This window comes from Budorcas taxicolor, chromosome 2, assembly GCF_023091745.1.
Source record: "Budorcas taxicolor isolate Tak-1 chromosome 2, Takin1.1, whole genome shotgun sequence".
NCBI classification, from domain to species: Eukaryota; Metazoa; Chordata; class Mammalia; order Artiodactyla; family Bovidae; genus Budorcas; species Budorcas taxicolor.
In genome coordinates, this window is record NC_068911.1 from 8,153,644 (window position 1) to 8,168,162 (window position 14,519).

At 47.7% G+C, this 14,519-nt stretch overlaps 1 protein-coding gene across 1 annotated transcript in view; it reads left to right on the plus strand.

Annotated features, from left to right (window-relative positions):
* The window catches only part of CUX1 (cut like homeobox 1), a 324,659-nt gene that overhangs the window by 205,832 nt on the left and 104,308 nt on the right, over window positions 1-14,519 (plus strand). The window contains exons 5-8 of the mRNA XM_052662088.1: window positions 459-596; window positions 4,401-4,524; window positions 8,170-8,246; window positions 10,217-10,283. Coding sequence (XP_052518048.1) covers window positions 459-596; window positions 4,401-4,524; window positions 8,170-8,246; window positions 10,217-10,283 — 406 coding nt within the window. The remainder of the gene's footprint in view (window positions 1-458; window positions 597-4,400; window positions 4,525-8,169; window positions 8,247-10,216; window positions 10,284-14,519) is intronic.

Consider the following 14,519-nt stretch of genomic DNA (forward strand, 5'->3'; position numbering starts at 1 on the left):
ATGTCCGTAAAAAGTGTTCTGTGATGAGCAGACGCTCTCCAGGCAGCAGCTCTCATTTCCAGCTTTACAAGAATTATTAGAAACCCGAGGCTTTCGGTGCCTTCTCTGAATGGGTGCTGGGAGATTTTTCCGGGCTCCCCCACTGCCCCTGCCCGCCCCACCAGCCACCATGCATATCTCTCTCTCTTCCTAGCAGATCAGGGAATGAAAAATCCTTCAAGTGTCACACCAGGCCAGGGCAGTGAGCAGATCCCAGGGAGTCCGTGGTCAGTCTCACCCCATTCTCATGCACTGGATTCTACCTGAACATCCCTTAGTGGCTGCAGAGATGAACCCTGTCCACCCAGCGGGGCCCGGGGAAGCTGACGGCCTGGGAGCCAGGTGGCCTGCTCCGAGCCTCTGCAAGGGTGGCTCAAGCGTGTCCAGAAGACAGTGACCCGTGTGTCCCTCTCTTGCAGATCCCGTTCCCGCGCTGGACCTTGGGCAGCAGCTCCAGCTCAAAGTGCAGCGCCTGCACGACATTGAGACGGAGAACCAAAAACTTAGGGAAACTCTCGAAGAATACAATAAGGAATTCGCTGAAGTAAAAAATCAAGGTTGGTGGAAGACGTATTTGTTCCTTACTTTTGCTTTTCTTCTTTCTTTTTTCTTCTGTTCCTTTTTTCTTTTCTTTTCTTTCTTTCTTTTTTTTTTTTAAATTGCTTTACCCATACTGTTGGGACTAGCTCTGATTGTCACCTGTGTCATGGAGTCCAGGTGGGGTAAGAATCTGAGTCATTACAGAGAGATAATAATAACACTTAGCTATTGAGAAGGAAAACTTTTCCTCCACACTATGACCACATATGATTTTATTGCCTCCCTGATGGCACCAATCAGGAGTCTTTAAAAATTCTTCCTGAATCATCGTGTGATAGGGTCTGCCTTTAAAAGACAGATGCGTTGCCTGCGGGTGGCACATGTCAGATAAGCCAGCTTATGATCAAAGGGCCACATCCAATAAGTGGTTTAATAATTGCTGCTAATACATTAAGGCTTTAGACGAAGGCTCCATGTCCCCACACTTAAGAACCCCTGTGTCCTCGTCAGCGTCACCTGTTCATGACAAATCTAAAGGAGGAAAACAAAACAGCCTCTTGGTGTGGTTGCCCAGCTGTCAACAGGAGAGAGGACAAAGGTTGCCTGGCTTTTCCTGCCAAGGAAGACCGGAGAACTCTCTCCTACACCTAAGATGCAAACGTGTCCCATTCAGGCTTCCTTGTCTCTGAGAAAAGCCACTGCCCCATCTGACAGCCGCGGCAGGTCTCTGAGCCAAGTCCAAGTGGAAATGGGCCTCTTTGGTTTTGCTTGGGGTATGGGTGAGGAAGGTGACAGAAAAGAGAGCAACCTGCTTGAGAGACTTCCCCTGAGGGCTGCAGAAGGAATTACTTGACGACAATTTTTAAAAGTATCCTTGGAGGATGTCCCTTGGCAGTCCCAGTGGTTGAGACTTCACCTCCCAATGCAAAAGATGTGTATTCGCTCCCTGGTGGGAGAGCTAAGATCTCACCTGCCTCACGGCCAAAACGTAAAACAGAAATGATACTGTAACAAATTAAATAAAGACTTTAAAAATGGTCCACATCAAGAGAAATCTTTTTTAAAAAAGAAAGAAAGGCTTTTTTAAGAAAAATTTAAAAATTAAAAGCATCCTTGGGTTCTGAGACCTTTGGACCCAGGCTGGTGAGGAGGGATCGTCCATGGAAAGGACCCAGGAAGAGTCAGGAAGGTCCTGGACAGTGAGGCAACAAGCCTGAAGGCCCCTTCCTGGGGGACACCCCCTCGTTCTGGCCCCACAGGGAGCGGAGAGGCTGTGGGCTGGAGGGACAGCTCAGTCCTACTGGGGAGCAAGGTGTGGACTTAGGAGGTGGGGGGCGTCCAGTGAGAGAAGTGCTCCCTCCCAGCTCTGGTCAGAATCACCCACGTTCAGGGGAAAGAGAACCTGGAAATTCTGGTTCTGATGTTTCTACAACACCAACCCGAAGGTGGCGGGGGTGCTTGTTGTTTCCTTCCAGCGACCCCTGCCATCTTATTTGGACAGATCCACCACCTGGGTTTCCTTCAGTATGATTTGGTTCTGGTGGAAGGCGTGCGCCCCCTCTCTACCTGCCTCATCACCCACCTCACTCCAGGGGCCAGTTGCCCAGTGTGAGGCCATCACCTCCCCCAAAAGTCTCAACTGATGGGCATTTTCAAATGAAATGCAGAGCCCAAGGGTCTTCCCTGGCAGTCCAGTGGTTAGGACTCCACGCTTGCATTGCAGGCGGCATGGGTTCAATCCCTGGTCGGGGAACTAAGATCCCACAAGCCCTGAGGCGCAGCTAAAAAAATAGAAACGCAAAGCCCATGCCTTAAGAACAAAGGCTCCGAGGCCGGCAGACCGGGCCAGGGGTCCCTTGGTTGCCACCACTTCGCAGTGGGAGCAGAGCTCTTGAGTGTCCTCTGCTCCTCCACACTGCTCGCCCTGCCCTCCCCCTAACCTAACTGCCCCCTCACTCCCACCCAACTCCACTCACACGGAGGGGCACAGCTGGGACACACCCAGGGCAATGTCCCGGCCCCCGGCCCAGGTGGCAGAGGAGGGACAGAGGCTCCAGGACAAGTCACCCCTGACTTAACAAGCAATCCTCCTGGGGTGGGGGTGGTGAAGAGACCCCGTCAGACAGAGTAGAGCTCCTAGCTAGTGCCCCAGTCTCCCCTGGAAGGCGCATAGATGGGTCAGGGGCTGCCCAGATGTCTACAACCCACTGTTCAAAGCAGAGATTCCGCCTGTTTACAGCCTGTAGACCATCGACTAAAGAGAATATGCAGGTGTTTCCCGAGGTGACCTGTCATGTGTCCGTTTTGGACGCGTTCCACTCCCACCCAGCCTGCACCCCTTTGCTCATGTATCACTAACCATTGTGCTTACAGGGCATTTCTTCCAAGCCTCAAACACTCAGTCCAAGAGGTAGGAAGCCCCATGTTCATCTCTCAGATGCCTTGCCAGGGTCATTGGTCTTAATTCCCTCTCTCCTCCTCCGAGGAGATCCCCCTGGTTCCATTTAAAGAAAAGCACCAGTTTCTTATTTTAACAAAAGAGCCTCTAGCTTTTCTCCATAAGCCACGTGGGCATAAACGCCCGGCTGTCAAGCTCCTGCCTGGGCCGGCATGTCCGTGCAGCTCAGGGAGTGGAAGCCAACACAAGTTACAGCCCAGAGGGACCAAGGCCACCAGTCCAAGCACTTACGTGAGCAGAGACCTGGCAGGCGACCTTGTCACGTGAGCCTGGAGCCCTGTTGTTGCAGCCCCTTCATGGCCTCACCCTACTCAGCCCGCTGACCGCCCACCATGTCGGGTACTGGGACCACCAGGGCACTCAGTCCTGCCTCCTATGTGATGGATCCTCATCTGAGCAAGTGTAGTCCCTCAAGGGCTTTGCTCACCTTGGAGCTGGGGCTGCAGTAGTTGGCTGGGGGCCGGCCAGCCCCCATAGCGGTGGAGGTATCCATGTCGAGGCAGGTGGAGTGATGCTGCCCTAGCCACCAACAGGTCTGAGTTAGGACCCTGCCCTGTTCATTGCATCTGCTCTTGTGTTCCCACTTTGGGCCCATAAACACAAACTTGGTGGAGAGGGGAGCCTGGGCTTTCCAGGGGGCCCTGCCACCCAGGAGGCCCCGAGTCCTGAGCACCAGATACCCCGGGGCTTCGTCTCTCAGCACTGCCGCCTGGCACACGCCCTTCCTCCAACGTGGCTCCCCTGGGCCCTAAGTCATCTGCGCTGCACACGCAGCCCAGGTCTGCCGGACTCTGGCCAGGGAGGAGGCTGCTCTCGGCACCCAAGCTCCGGAAATGGTCCCTTCCAGCCAGGCAGACGTGCCCCAGACCCACTTAGTGCACTGTTGTTCCATCACTTGTGAAACAGCAGGGCTGCAGCCCACAGCCAGGGAGGTCTGTAGGCTTCTTCCAAACTGTGCACACAATTATAAACTGTTTTCTTTATAAGAAAGTACTTAAACCTACACTAAAATGTTATTAATCTTCCCTCAGTAGAAGACTATAATTTCAGCTCATCAATAAGATGATATTATATTTTAGCATTGATTTCCCCCTTTTCTTTTTCTTAAGTTGTATTAGAGAGACATAGTTCTTCTTCCCAGCAAAATCCATTGATCCTCCTCAACCTAAATGTTTAAAGTTCAATTTAACATTTAGGGAGTAAAAGGTCTCCAAAGGGACTCGTAACCATTGATTTTGTGTCAGGGTTGAAGAGCTAAAGTTTAAAACACACCGATCCTCCTAGGTTACGAAAGCCTAGTATATATAGCTGTGTGGAACCATGCTTCTCTTACTGGAGTTTTTTTTTTCCGCCCCTTCTGCAGAGGTTACGATAAAAGCACTTAAAGAGAAAATCCGAGAATATGAACAGACTCTGAAGAACCAGGCTGAGACCATAGCTCTTGAAAAGGAACAAAAGTTACAAAATGATTTTGCAGAAAAGGAGAGGTGAGCATGTTTTGGGGTCTGCAGGCACCTATGTGCCGATGTAAGGTTTTACTTGTTTATATCACAAGTTTTTGTTTTTTTTTAAAAGCAATCCGGTGAAATAAGCCCAGGTTGGAAACCAGAATCCTAGAGGCTCTAAGGCAGTAGCCTCCAACCTTTTTGGCACCAGAGACCGGTTTCATGGAAGATAGGTTTTCCACAGAATTAGGGAGGTGGGGATCGGATGGTTTCAAGATGATTCAAGCACATTCCACTTACTGTGTGCACTTTATTTTTCTTATTATTAAATCGGCTCTACCTCAGATCATCAGGCGTTACATCCTGGAGCTTGGGGGTCCCTGCTCTAGGGCACAATTTTGTTTGAAAACCATTTGTTTGTGTCCCTTGTTCTGTAATTTGTAAGATGGGCTTGAGTAAAGTGTACCAGTCTCTCCCCATTGGGGAATGGTGTCTGGTGGTCCAAGGGTGTGTCTGAGGGCTGCATGAGGCGGAGCTTGGGCACAAAGCTTGTGTAGTTGACACATGGGGGTTGTACCCGAGGTGAGATGAGAGGGGCAGGACCGTCTCCTGCTGCCTGTCCTCTCTAGGAAGCCCTGGGCGACCCCAAGCTCCCACTACCTTCTTCAGTGGAATGTTAGTATTTAACAGCTCCCTCTGCCTCTGTCTGTCTCTCACACACACGCACACTGTCTTGGTTTGTTGGCACTGGTATCAGTAAAATGTGTTCATGCACCATCTGGGGGTTGTGAGTGTTAGGTTTCCACGGGCCTGCTTCACCCAAAACTTTGCCACAAATAATGAGTTGGGTTTTCAGCTAGTGTGACGACTTAATGAAAGTTAGATTTCCTGTGAAAACCATAAGGACTGTTGAAGTCACCAATTCAAATTGCACAAGTCAGGCTCTCAGAACTCTGGTGAAGCCAAGATGTAAAAATTTCAGCCTGCCGTGGAGAATCATGAGACCATTAACGAGAGGCACTACATGTCTGGTTACAAGTGCAAGGCAGGCTCATGATGGCATCCTGTGGCTGTTTCCCGTGGATTCGGAAGCAGCTGCTCAGACTTCCATGAGGCGGGCCAGTGGAGCTCTCCAGCATCAGCAAGGCCTCTCTGGGGCACTGTGAAGCTGGCTTCATTTAGAAAAGAGGAAGAATCCCTGCTGCACTCACTGCCAGGCCCTCTCGGGGCATCGTCTCACCTAGTGTCCAGGATAGAGCTGCCAAGCTGACGGTCTCATTTTTCAGGTGGAGAGACCAGGCCTCAGGCTAGGGACCTGCCCCTACTCTCCCACCCAGGCACCCAGAGATGGGGCCGGAGCCAAACCCACCGCTGCACCCTGGCCTCCTAAGGTCCTTGCTGCAGGACCAAAGCCAGTCTCTCAGGTCAAGCCCAGCTCTGCAAGGAACGCCGCACGCATACTGCTGGGAGAGCCCCACAAAGTCAGGGCTCAGAAGGACGAGTGGACTTTTGACCCAGCAGAAGTGGAACTGCTGCTAAATATGTCTCCTCGGAAAGTACTTCATGCCCAAAGAGATTTCTCACCATATTACTGAAAATTGGGGGACAGGGGACAATGCAAGTCATTGAAATGCCCTGCCAACAAGAAATGGATACATAAGAGATAGTTTTGTTGAATTTGCAGTAACCCCAGAAATGTACCTGGCGTAATATGAAGTGAAAAATGCATAGTACAGAATTATAGACAATGTGGTTACATCTGCACAGAGCAAAGTCATGCTTTATAGAAGTGTTACAATAAATTCCTATAGAAATTTAATATCATTAAGTTGATTTTTCAAATTAGGTTAAAAGATTGATTATATTGAAAGATACAAATAGTTGACCACTGAGGGTGGGGGATAACACTAGATCTTTATCTCATTCTTTACCAAAAAATTGAAATGGATTAGAGTTTAAATGTCAGTAATTAAATCATACACATACGGGAAGAAAACATGGGCATTTACTTTGTTTTTAATGATTTTGGAATGGAGAAATCTTTCTAAGCATAAAAGAAAATTTGTATAAATATGACTGCCTAAAATTTCATACAGACATTTAAAAACAAATAAAGATGAATAACATTTTTATACCATCAAAAAACTAGGAAGAAATACTTGCACCACATAAAAGAAAGGGCTAATTTTCCTTACAAACAAAGAGCTCTTACAAGTTAATAAGAAAAAGTCCGCACTACAAAAAATGGGCAGAGGAGAGGAACAGACAGTTCATACGAAGAGAAATTTTCAGCTTTATTCCGCAGCAAAATTAAGTTTAATTTTATCCAGTGTTGGCACAGCAGAACACTCAAATGCTGTTGGCAAGAGTTTAAATTGGTGAGGTTCATTTTGTTGGAAAGTTTCTGAATATCTATCAAAACAACAAAAACAATTGCACACACCCTTTATCATTGCAGTTCCTCTGTTTGAATTTTATTCAACAAATTCACTATCAGAATTATGCAACAATACCTATGATGATCACTGTAGAATTGTTTAGTAGAAAGAAATTTGATAAGTCATCTAAATGCCCAGAGAAGCTGAGTGGAGTCCGTTATTTAATAAGAATGGGAAAGAGCTGTATGTGCTAGGGTAGACTGTTTCCACAGTACTGAGATAAGTGAAAAAGCTAGCTACAGAATAGCATGTGTGCCCTGATCCCTTTTGTGTGAAAAGAAAGGGTTTTCTGTTTATATACATTGTAATGTATCACATCTGAGTTTATATTATGCTACAGTATATCACATATTACATTGTATTTCTAAAAATTCTAAAGAGCTACAGAAGAACTCTATTTGAGGAGTGCAAATAGAGCCAAGATACAGAAAGGACATTTTACCTTCCAACTCTTATAATATTTGTGGGGTTTTTTTCTTTAACACGGAGCATTTATTAGTTTTATAATTGAAATAGGTGCAAATGCAAGCAGTGCTTTTCCACAGATGATGGAAATTCGGGTGTCTTTTTTTAACTGTGCCATTTCTACTTTTCCGTATTCCCAGGTTTCTTCTTCATGAGAGCATGTGTTACATTCAAACGATATAAAAATAATAGACTTATTTTTAGAGATTTTTCTGCCGATGAGGAGGAAGGAATGCTATTTATTGACCAGGGAATTCATCTGGAGATCCTGGGAAATATAAATACATGGAATGTGGCCGCAGACGTTCAGAATGTCCCCATTAGGTATTAGCGTTGCATTCGCATTCCATTCTAACAGAAACGGAGCAGCTGTCACATCTCTTCAGTGCGTCCTTTATTCCAGCAGACCCCTTCATTGTGTCAGCAAAATGTAAATGCATCATTCTTGTCGGGCTAACTTCAGGAAACAATGAGTGCGTGATGATGCTTTTTCTTTTCTTTTTTTAAAATAACTGGCATTTCGAGAATAAGCTGCATTTAGGATAACCTTCTACCTCAATTGCCTCGCATCAGGTCCTGCAGGAAGTACACCTCCCTTGGGGGGTGACGTGTGGGTAAGAGTCAGGGGGTTAAAGGTCAGGGCTCGTGGCGTCACTAGTGGTACCCAGCCACACGCCTGCCTCCAGCCGTTTAAAGGCAGCTCATGGCCGTAGTTCCAGAACCCACAAGACATTTGAGCTGCTCAATAAGATGACCAATCTGGCTTCCTCCTCTTCCTTTTCAGAAAGCTGCAGGAGACCCAGATGTCCACCACCTCAAAGCTAGAAGAAGCCGAACATAAAGTCCAGACTCTGCAAACAGGTGTGCTATTCTGCCTGCCCATCAGGCCACTGCCAGCCAGACTGACCCAGAACAGGTTTACTCCACCTCCCAGTCCCTGCAGGTCCCCCTGACACCTGTCTCCCCGCCCCTGTGGTGAGCCTGGAGGAGGGAGGGAGCCAGCGCACACCCCAGTGTGCCTCAGACACCACCCGCCTCCCCGACCCCGGCCTCTTCCCACCTCGACTGTGTGAGTCACCCACTCTGAGTCCTTCGAGGCAAGGTGGGAGGCTGCAAACTCCATGTACATCACTGCCAGGAACCATCCTTTCTTCCTGCTCTTTTTCCAACAAACACGTCTAAATCACCAAACTGTCAAGGGCTAACTTGTCGTTTGGAACAATAATGGAGGGAAAAAACATTATTTCTACCCTGTGAAGTTAAGGAGAACAGTAATAGCAGACCTTTAAAACTGCAAAAGTACCCAAAAATCTATGCTCAGGTTTCTCTTTAAACTTCTTTTTGCCTTTTTTTCTTTTTGTTTTGAAAGAGAAACGGGACTATATATTTAATTTAAATGTGGAAAAATAACAGAAGACATCATAATCCAGGTTTTTAAAAAAAATGACAGAGTGGGAGAAAATAATCACAACAAATTCAGACACGTAAGATCCCCAAAATATAAAGATCACCCGAAAATCAATAAGAATAGATGAACAGTCCAGGAGAACAAGGAGCTAAGGATGGAAACAAGCAGTTTACAGAATAAACACACAGCCAATACACATATGAAAAAAATGCTAATTTTGAATAGGCAGGGAAATGCTAATTAAATCAGTGAAAGATTGTTTTGCCTGTCAGATTGTCAAAAAAAGTTTTTTTTTTAATTGATAATATCCAATGTTGGTGAGAGTATAGGAAAAGAATCACACTGTCAGTATTGATGGGAATGTAATTGCCTCTTGGGAGGCCAGCTGGGTGGTATTTATCTGAAGTTGGAACGTCCCAGCCACTCACCCAGCACCTTCCCTTCAAGGTATCCTGATGCCCGGGGCACGTGGCAAGCCCTGTGCAGGAGCTAAATTGTTACTGTCATTCTCATGTCCCAGCATAGAGAGATTTCTGTGCTTCTGCTCAGGGCACGGAGAAGGCAGTGGCACCCCACTCCAGTACTCTTGCCTGGAAAATCCCATGGACGGAGGAGCCTGGTAGGCTGCAGTCCATGGAGTCGCTAAGAGTCAGACATGACTGAGTGACTTCACTTTCACTTTTCACTTTCATGCATTGGAGGAGGAAATGGCAACCCACTCCAGTATTCTTGCCTGGAGACAAGAGGAGCCTTGGGACAGAGGAGCCTTGTGGGCTGCCGTCTATGGGGTCGCACAGAGTTGGACACGACTGAAGCAACTTAGAAGCAGCAGCAGCAGCTGCTCAGGGCAAAGTGTAAATCTCAGAAGATGTTTGTATCATCCTATTTATGGGTGCATGTGTGTTAGTCACTCAGTCATGTCCTACTCTGTGCGACCCCATGGACTGTTTCCCACCAGGCTCCTCTGTCCATGAAATTCTCTAGGAAAGAATACTGGAGTGAATTGCCATTCCCTTCTCCAGGGGATCTTCCCGACCCAGGGATCAAACTCTGGTCTCCTGCATTGCAGGCAGATTCTTTACTGTTGGTATTTATGGGGAGGAGGTGTGTATATATATGTGTATATATTTTTAATTTATGGGAGTGGGTAAAAATATATATATATGTATATACACTTAAACATATATGCAATTATATATGGAAATATTTTTAATAATGAAATTTATTTAAAAGCAGGAAATTTATGTAATTAGAGGCTCATGGGATGAGCTGAAGCAGCAGTGGCAGGGGATTTTTCTTTTCCATTCTGTGATACTTTTGTAATCTTTGCCTCCTTTGGAATGAGAATGTGATTTTTTTTCTTTCTGATTTAATAGGAACAATTAGTATCTTATATCATGATTTTATGTCCTCTGCCTTTCAGCCCTGGAAAAAACTCGAACAGAATTATTTGACCTGAAAACCAAATATGATGAAGAAATTACTGCCAAGTAAGTCTCTGCCCATCTCCCTCTGTCAGGTAGCTCCCAGTACTGCTAATCCATGAAAGGTCTCCCTGCTTCGCCCTCCTGTTGACTGACTTTGCAAAGTGGTACAGGGTTTAGATGATACTTGGCCTCTGAGCTGCTGTAAAGAACAGAGTGTCATTCCCATGGTTCCCTTGCATAAGTTTAAAACCTAAGATGTGACAATAAGCTGTGTCTGGTGCTCTCAGAACAGCCCTTCCAACTGACACTTTTTTTCTTAATTATTGTGACGCCTGGTCACCACTGTGCCTTTTTCTAAGAAATTTTGGGAAAGCGTCAGCACAGAGGAGGTATGATACTTGGGATGTTTTGTGGAGCTTGGTCTGTGGCAATAGCATCACCTTTTACCCGTGCCCAAAGCCTCCACTCCCACACAGATGTATCTTTTTAAACCCCACCTTATGGTGCTAGGTGTCCGTGTGCAGACACTTACACAAAGTAGGGGTGTGTGCATCTTTGGGCAGGTATATCAGATAAAGGTCTTGTTGGGAAGGAATCAGTGATCTGCTGCAGGTACCCTGTTGCCAGCCAGCAAGCAAGGAATAACACTGACATAAATCAAGAAAGATAAAGAAGTAACAGATTCTTCCCTGAAAACGCCAGGCTACCGTCTAAACTACTTTTTCCTGTCCCGTGAGGCTCCTCCCATCTCCCCCAGACACCCATCCACCACTCCCTATCCGCCCCCAACCCATTCCCAACAGCTGCATCTCCAGTAAGACTCAGCTCCTGCTGTGCTCACACCAGGCCTCAGTAGGCCCTGGTGGGTTTTGGCGGGGTGGCTCTGAATAGCTCCACCCTCCTCCCCTGCTCCTGCTCCGCGTGGGGCCCTGGTACTCAGCACCCCTCAGTCCGATCACCTTCACCCTTGACCTCGGAGGTTGCTGCTGGGCCAACTGCTCTCAGGGCACATGGGCAGAGGGGGGGCCGGTGAGGGGGCGGGGATTGACCTTTGTCCTGGATTGTTCAGTAGCTCAAGACCTCGAGAGCCCAGGTACCTGGGCCAGGTGGTCAGAACCAATTTCGATCACGAGCAGAGAACTTCCTCACGGACACTAAAACGTCCCAGTCAGTCTTGGTGATTCTGGCCAATGTGCTGGCACGTCTAATCCTGGTGGAACCCTCCAGATCACTGTCCCCTCTTCTTCTAGTGTGCTGAACGTGACTTCAGATGGTACAGAAAGGACTGGTTCTAAGGTCCCGTGACCCTTAAAATTACACTTTGAAACTGACAGTTCTGGTATTAACCCTTCTGATCCCGGGCATCACTGTTGATGAGCCGCAGGCATGCCCTCCCCATTGAGCCCACAGCCTGAGAGCTCCTCACCCCCGCAAACTATCCTCTGAGGCACCACACCAGCTGCTGTCCCCTTGGCCCTCCTAGGTATCCGTGTCTGGGTTTCCTTTTCTACCAGCCATCTTTGTTTTTCTACTATTTCTGCTTAGACTTTATTCTACTACATAGGTTGTTTTTCTCAGTAAATTTGATTTTTTTTTTAATTATAATACTTTAACCTGATACATAATTCTGACCTTAGTTTATAGCATTTCTTTTCTAAAAGTTTAATCTGAAGATTCTATGCTTATTCCTTGATTCATTCACTCTTATCCACATCATCTCGCTGACAAACTTCATAGGGACTTTGGGGGCTGATAGGTTGGATTGTTCCCTTAGTTTTTGTTAATTTATGTTTGTTGAACCACGCCTCTTTCTAAAAGGCACAGGTACATCTTGTGTATCTACAGGCAACAGAGTTTGCTTTATTATGCACTTAAAAAACGTTCTTGTCTCCACCCTGAACGCACCCTATCTTGTCTAATCTCAGAAACTAAGCAGGGTCTGGGCCTGGTTAGTACTTGGATGGAAGACCTCCTGAGAATACTAGGTACTGTAGGCTATTAAAAAAAAAAAAAAGCAGCAGCAGCTTTTGTACAACCAACCAGTAAGCCCGTCTAAGCCCATCGTTTCCAAACTGTGGGTCATGATTGTGAAATCTGTTTAGCAAGTGGCAACTGGCTAGTTGGGTCATAAGTAGACTATAAGAAAGGTGGTGACCGGGATGGCCTGGGGACAGGAGGAGGGAGGAAGGGGCTTCTTCTCCTCATCCCTAGGCTTTCCTTGCTGTGCTTGGAGCCAGTGTGCGACGCTCAAGGATGATTCCAGTCTCCCAGGTGGTCTGCTCCCTGGGAAGGATCAGAGGTGCCTCCTGAGATGACAGGATGATTTTCAGTCCTCAGTGTTGCCTTAAGTTACTGTTTGTAGATGCAGGAAACCCAGCATGAATCCATTCCTTAGTAGCCAGCTGCATCATTTGATGGTAAGATTGTTAAATCTCAGGTCACCTGAATCAGCAAGGCCACCCAGGAGAGCACCAGAGACCGGTCCTCCTGACCCCAGAACTCTCCTTGAACTTATCAGAGCCCGCTGACCTCTGATAAATGACAGTAGTTGATGGAGGCTCAGGGAGAATCATCTCTAGACTACTTCCCATCATATCAGTGTATCTTTAGGCCAGAAAGCATTTTTTTTTCCCCAAAAAAAAATACACATAAGTGAAAATCCACACATGACTTCTGCTTTTTCATTGAACTCGAGTAAATGGAGGATAGAATCAAAAACCATGGAGTCTGTTATTCTGTCATGTAAAATGCTTTGCCTCCAAACTGCAGCTGTAGTTACCACCTGCTGAAGGGGCCACAGGTGCTCTTGGGGTGCGTCCCCACCTGTGATCGTAGCAGGAAACCCTTGTCTCCTCAGATGAGTGGGGAGGCAAGAGGTGCAGCATGTACCTGGGCACAGAGAGAGTGAGCCAGATGGGCGCAACCCAGATCCACCGTCAGCTCCACTCATGTTCCTGGAGGCCTTCAGGGAGGCTCAGGGAGAACAGCCATGTGATCCAGCACGATCCCTGCTGTTGGGGGGACATTAGCATAGCATCTGCCGCGTCGGGGTGTCCACAGCAGACAGACAGCCCCCTCCAGCTAGGATGGTCAGGAGGGAGTTTAACATGGTGCCACAGGGACAGGGAGAACCAGCTGGATGCCGGTATCCTGAGCAAGACCTGGCTGGGCCTCACTCCGCCTGTATCGGTAGGGGACAGGGCTCCAGGGCAGTACCAGCAACCCCTGACCTTACCTTCCTCTGGGCCCTGGCCAGGACTCCCCACCGCCAGGGGAAGACCACGGGGAGAGGGAGCTGGTAACGGGGATAGTGAGTCTCTGGCACAGGCCCCACCCAGCTGGAGCCAAAGGAGAGGCTGTCAAGGAGGCCTTCCTGCAGGCGGTGACCTGTGATTTGAGGCACAAAGATGCACTGGAGTCGGGTTGCTAGAGGCAAAGGAGCTCCATCTGTGAAAACACCAGGCATCGAGACTAGTCACCTGGAGGACAAGCCCGGAGCTCCGACAAGCTGATCTGCTAGGCAGGTGGGCATGGTGGGTGCCAGGGCTGGACAGAGACTCAGAAGGGGGTCAGCCCTGTCCAACTTTTTCTGACCCCATGGATGGTAGCCTCTGTCCATGGAATTCTCCAGGCAAGAACACTGGAGTGGGTAGCCATTCCCTTCTCCACGGGATCTTCCCAACCCAGGAATCAAACCCAAGTCTCCCACGTTGCAGGCAGGTTCTTTACCGGTTAATCAACAGGGAAGTCCCAGATGGGGGTCAGCAATTCTAAATATTAATAGAAGCAAACGTGTAACACAGGGCAGCTGAGGGCCCAACCCTTACTGTAGATGATTCCCAGAGGAAGTAATCCATAAAAAATGTAGAGAATGGCCTGAGATAATAATTGCTACTTTCTTTTAACTTCAGAAACAATCGCTTCGGTCTTAGAGCTCCCACATGGAGCCGCCCCCTGCCACGCTCCACCTCCCATTTCCCTCCCTTTTCATTTTCTGGGAAAGGTCTGCCATTCCACTGTCTGCTTCCGGCCCGACTTACTTGTCCTGTGTTTGACTAGACAACTTTCCTTCTGGTCTAATACTGACCAGTAGAAGCCCACCAGGGCCCAAGCTCCTCACAAGTGGTCTCAAAACATTTCAAAACAATATATTTTCTCCCTTCTCAAAGGAGAGATTCTTAAAAGGTTTCTTAAAAAACTTCCTGGCAGTCCAGTGATTAAGACTCCACAGTCCCACTTGAGGGGCACAGGTTTGATCAACCTGGTCAGGGAACCGAGATCCTATATGCTGAGCAGCAA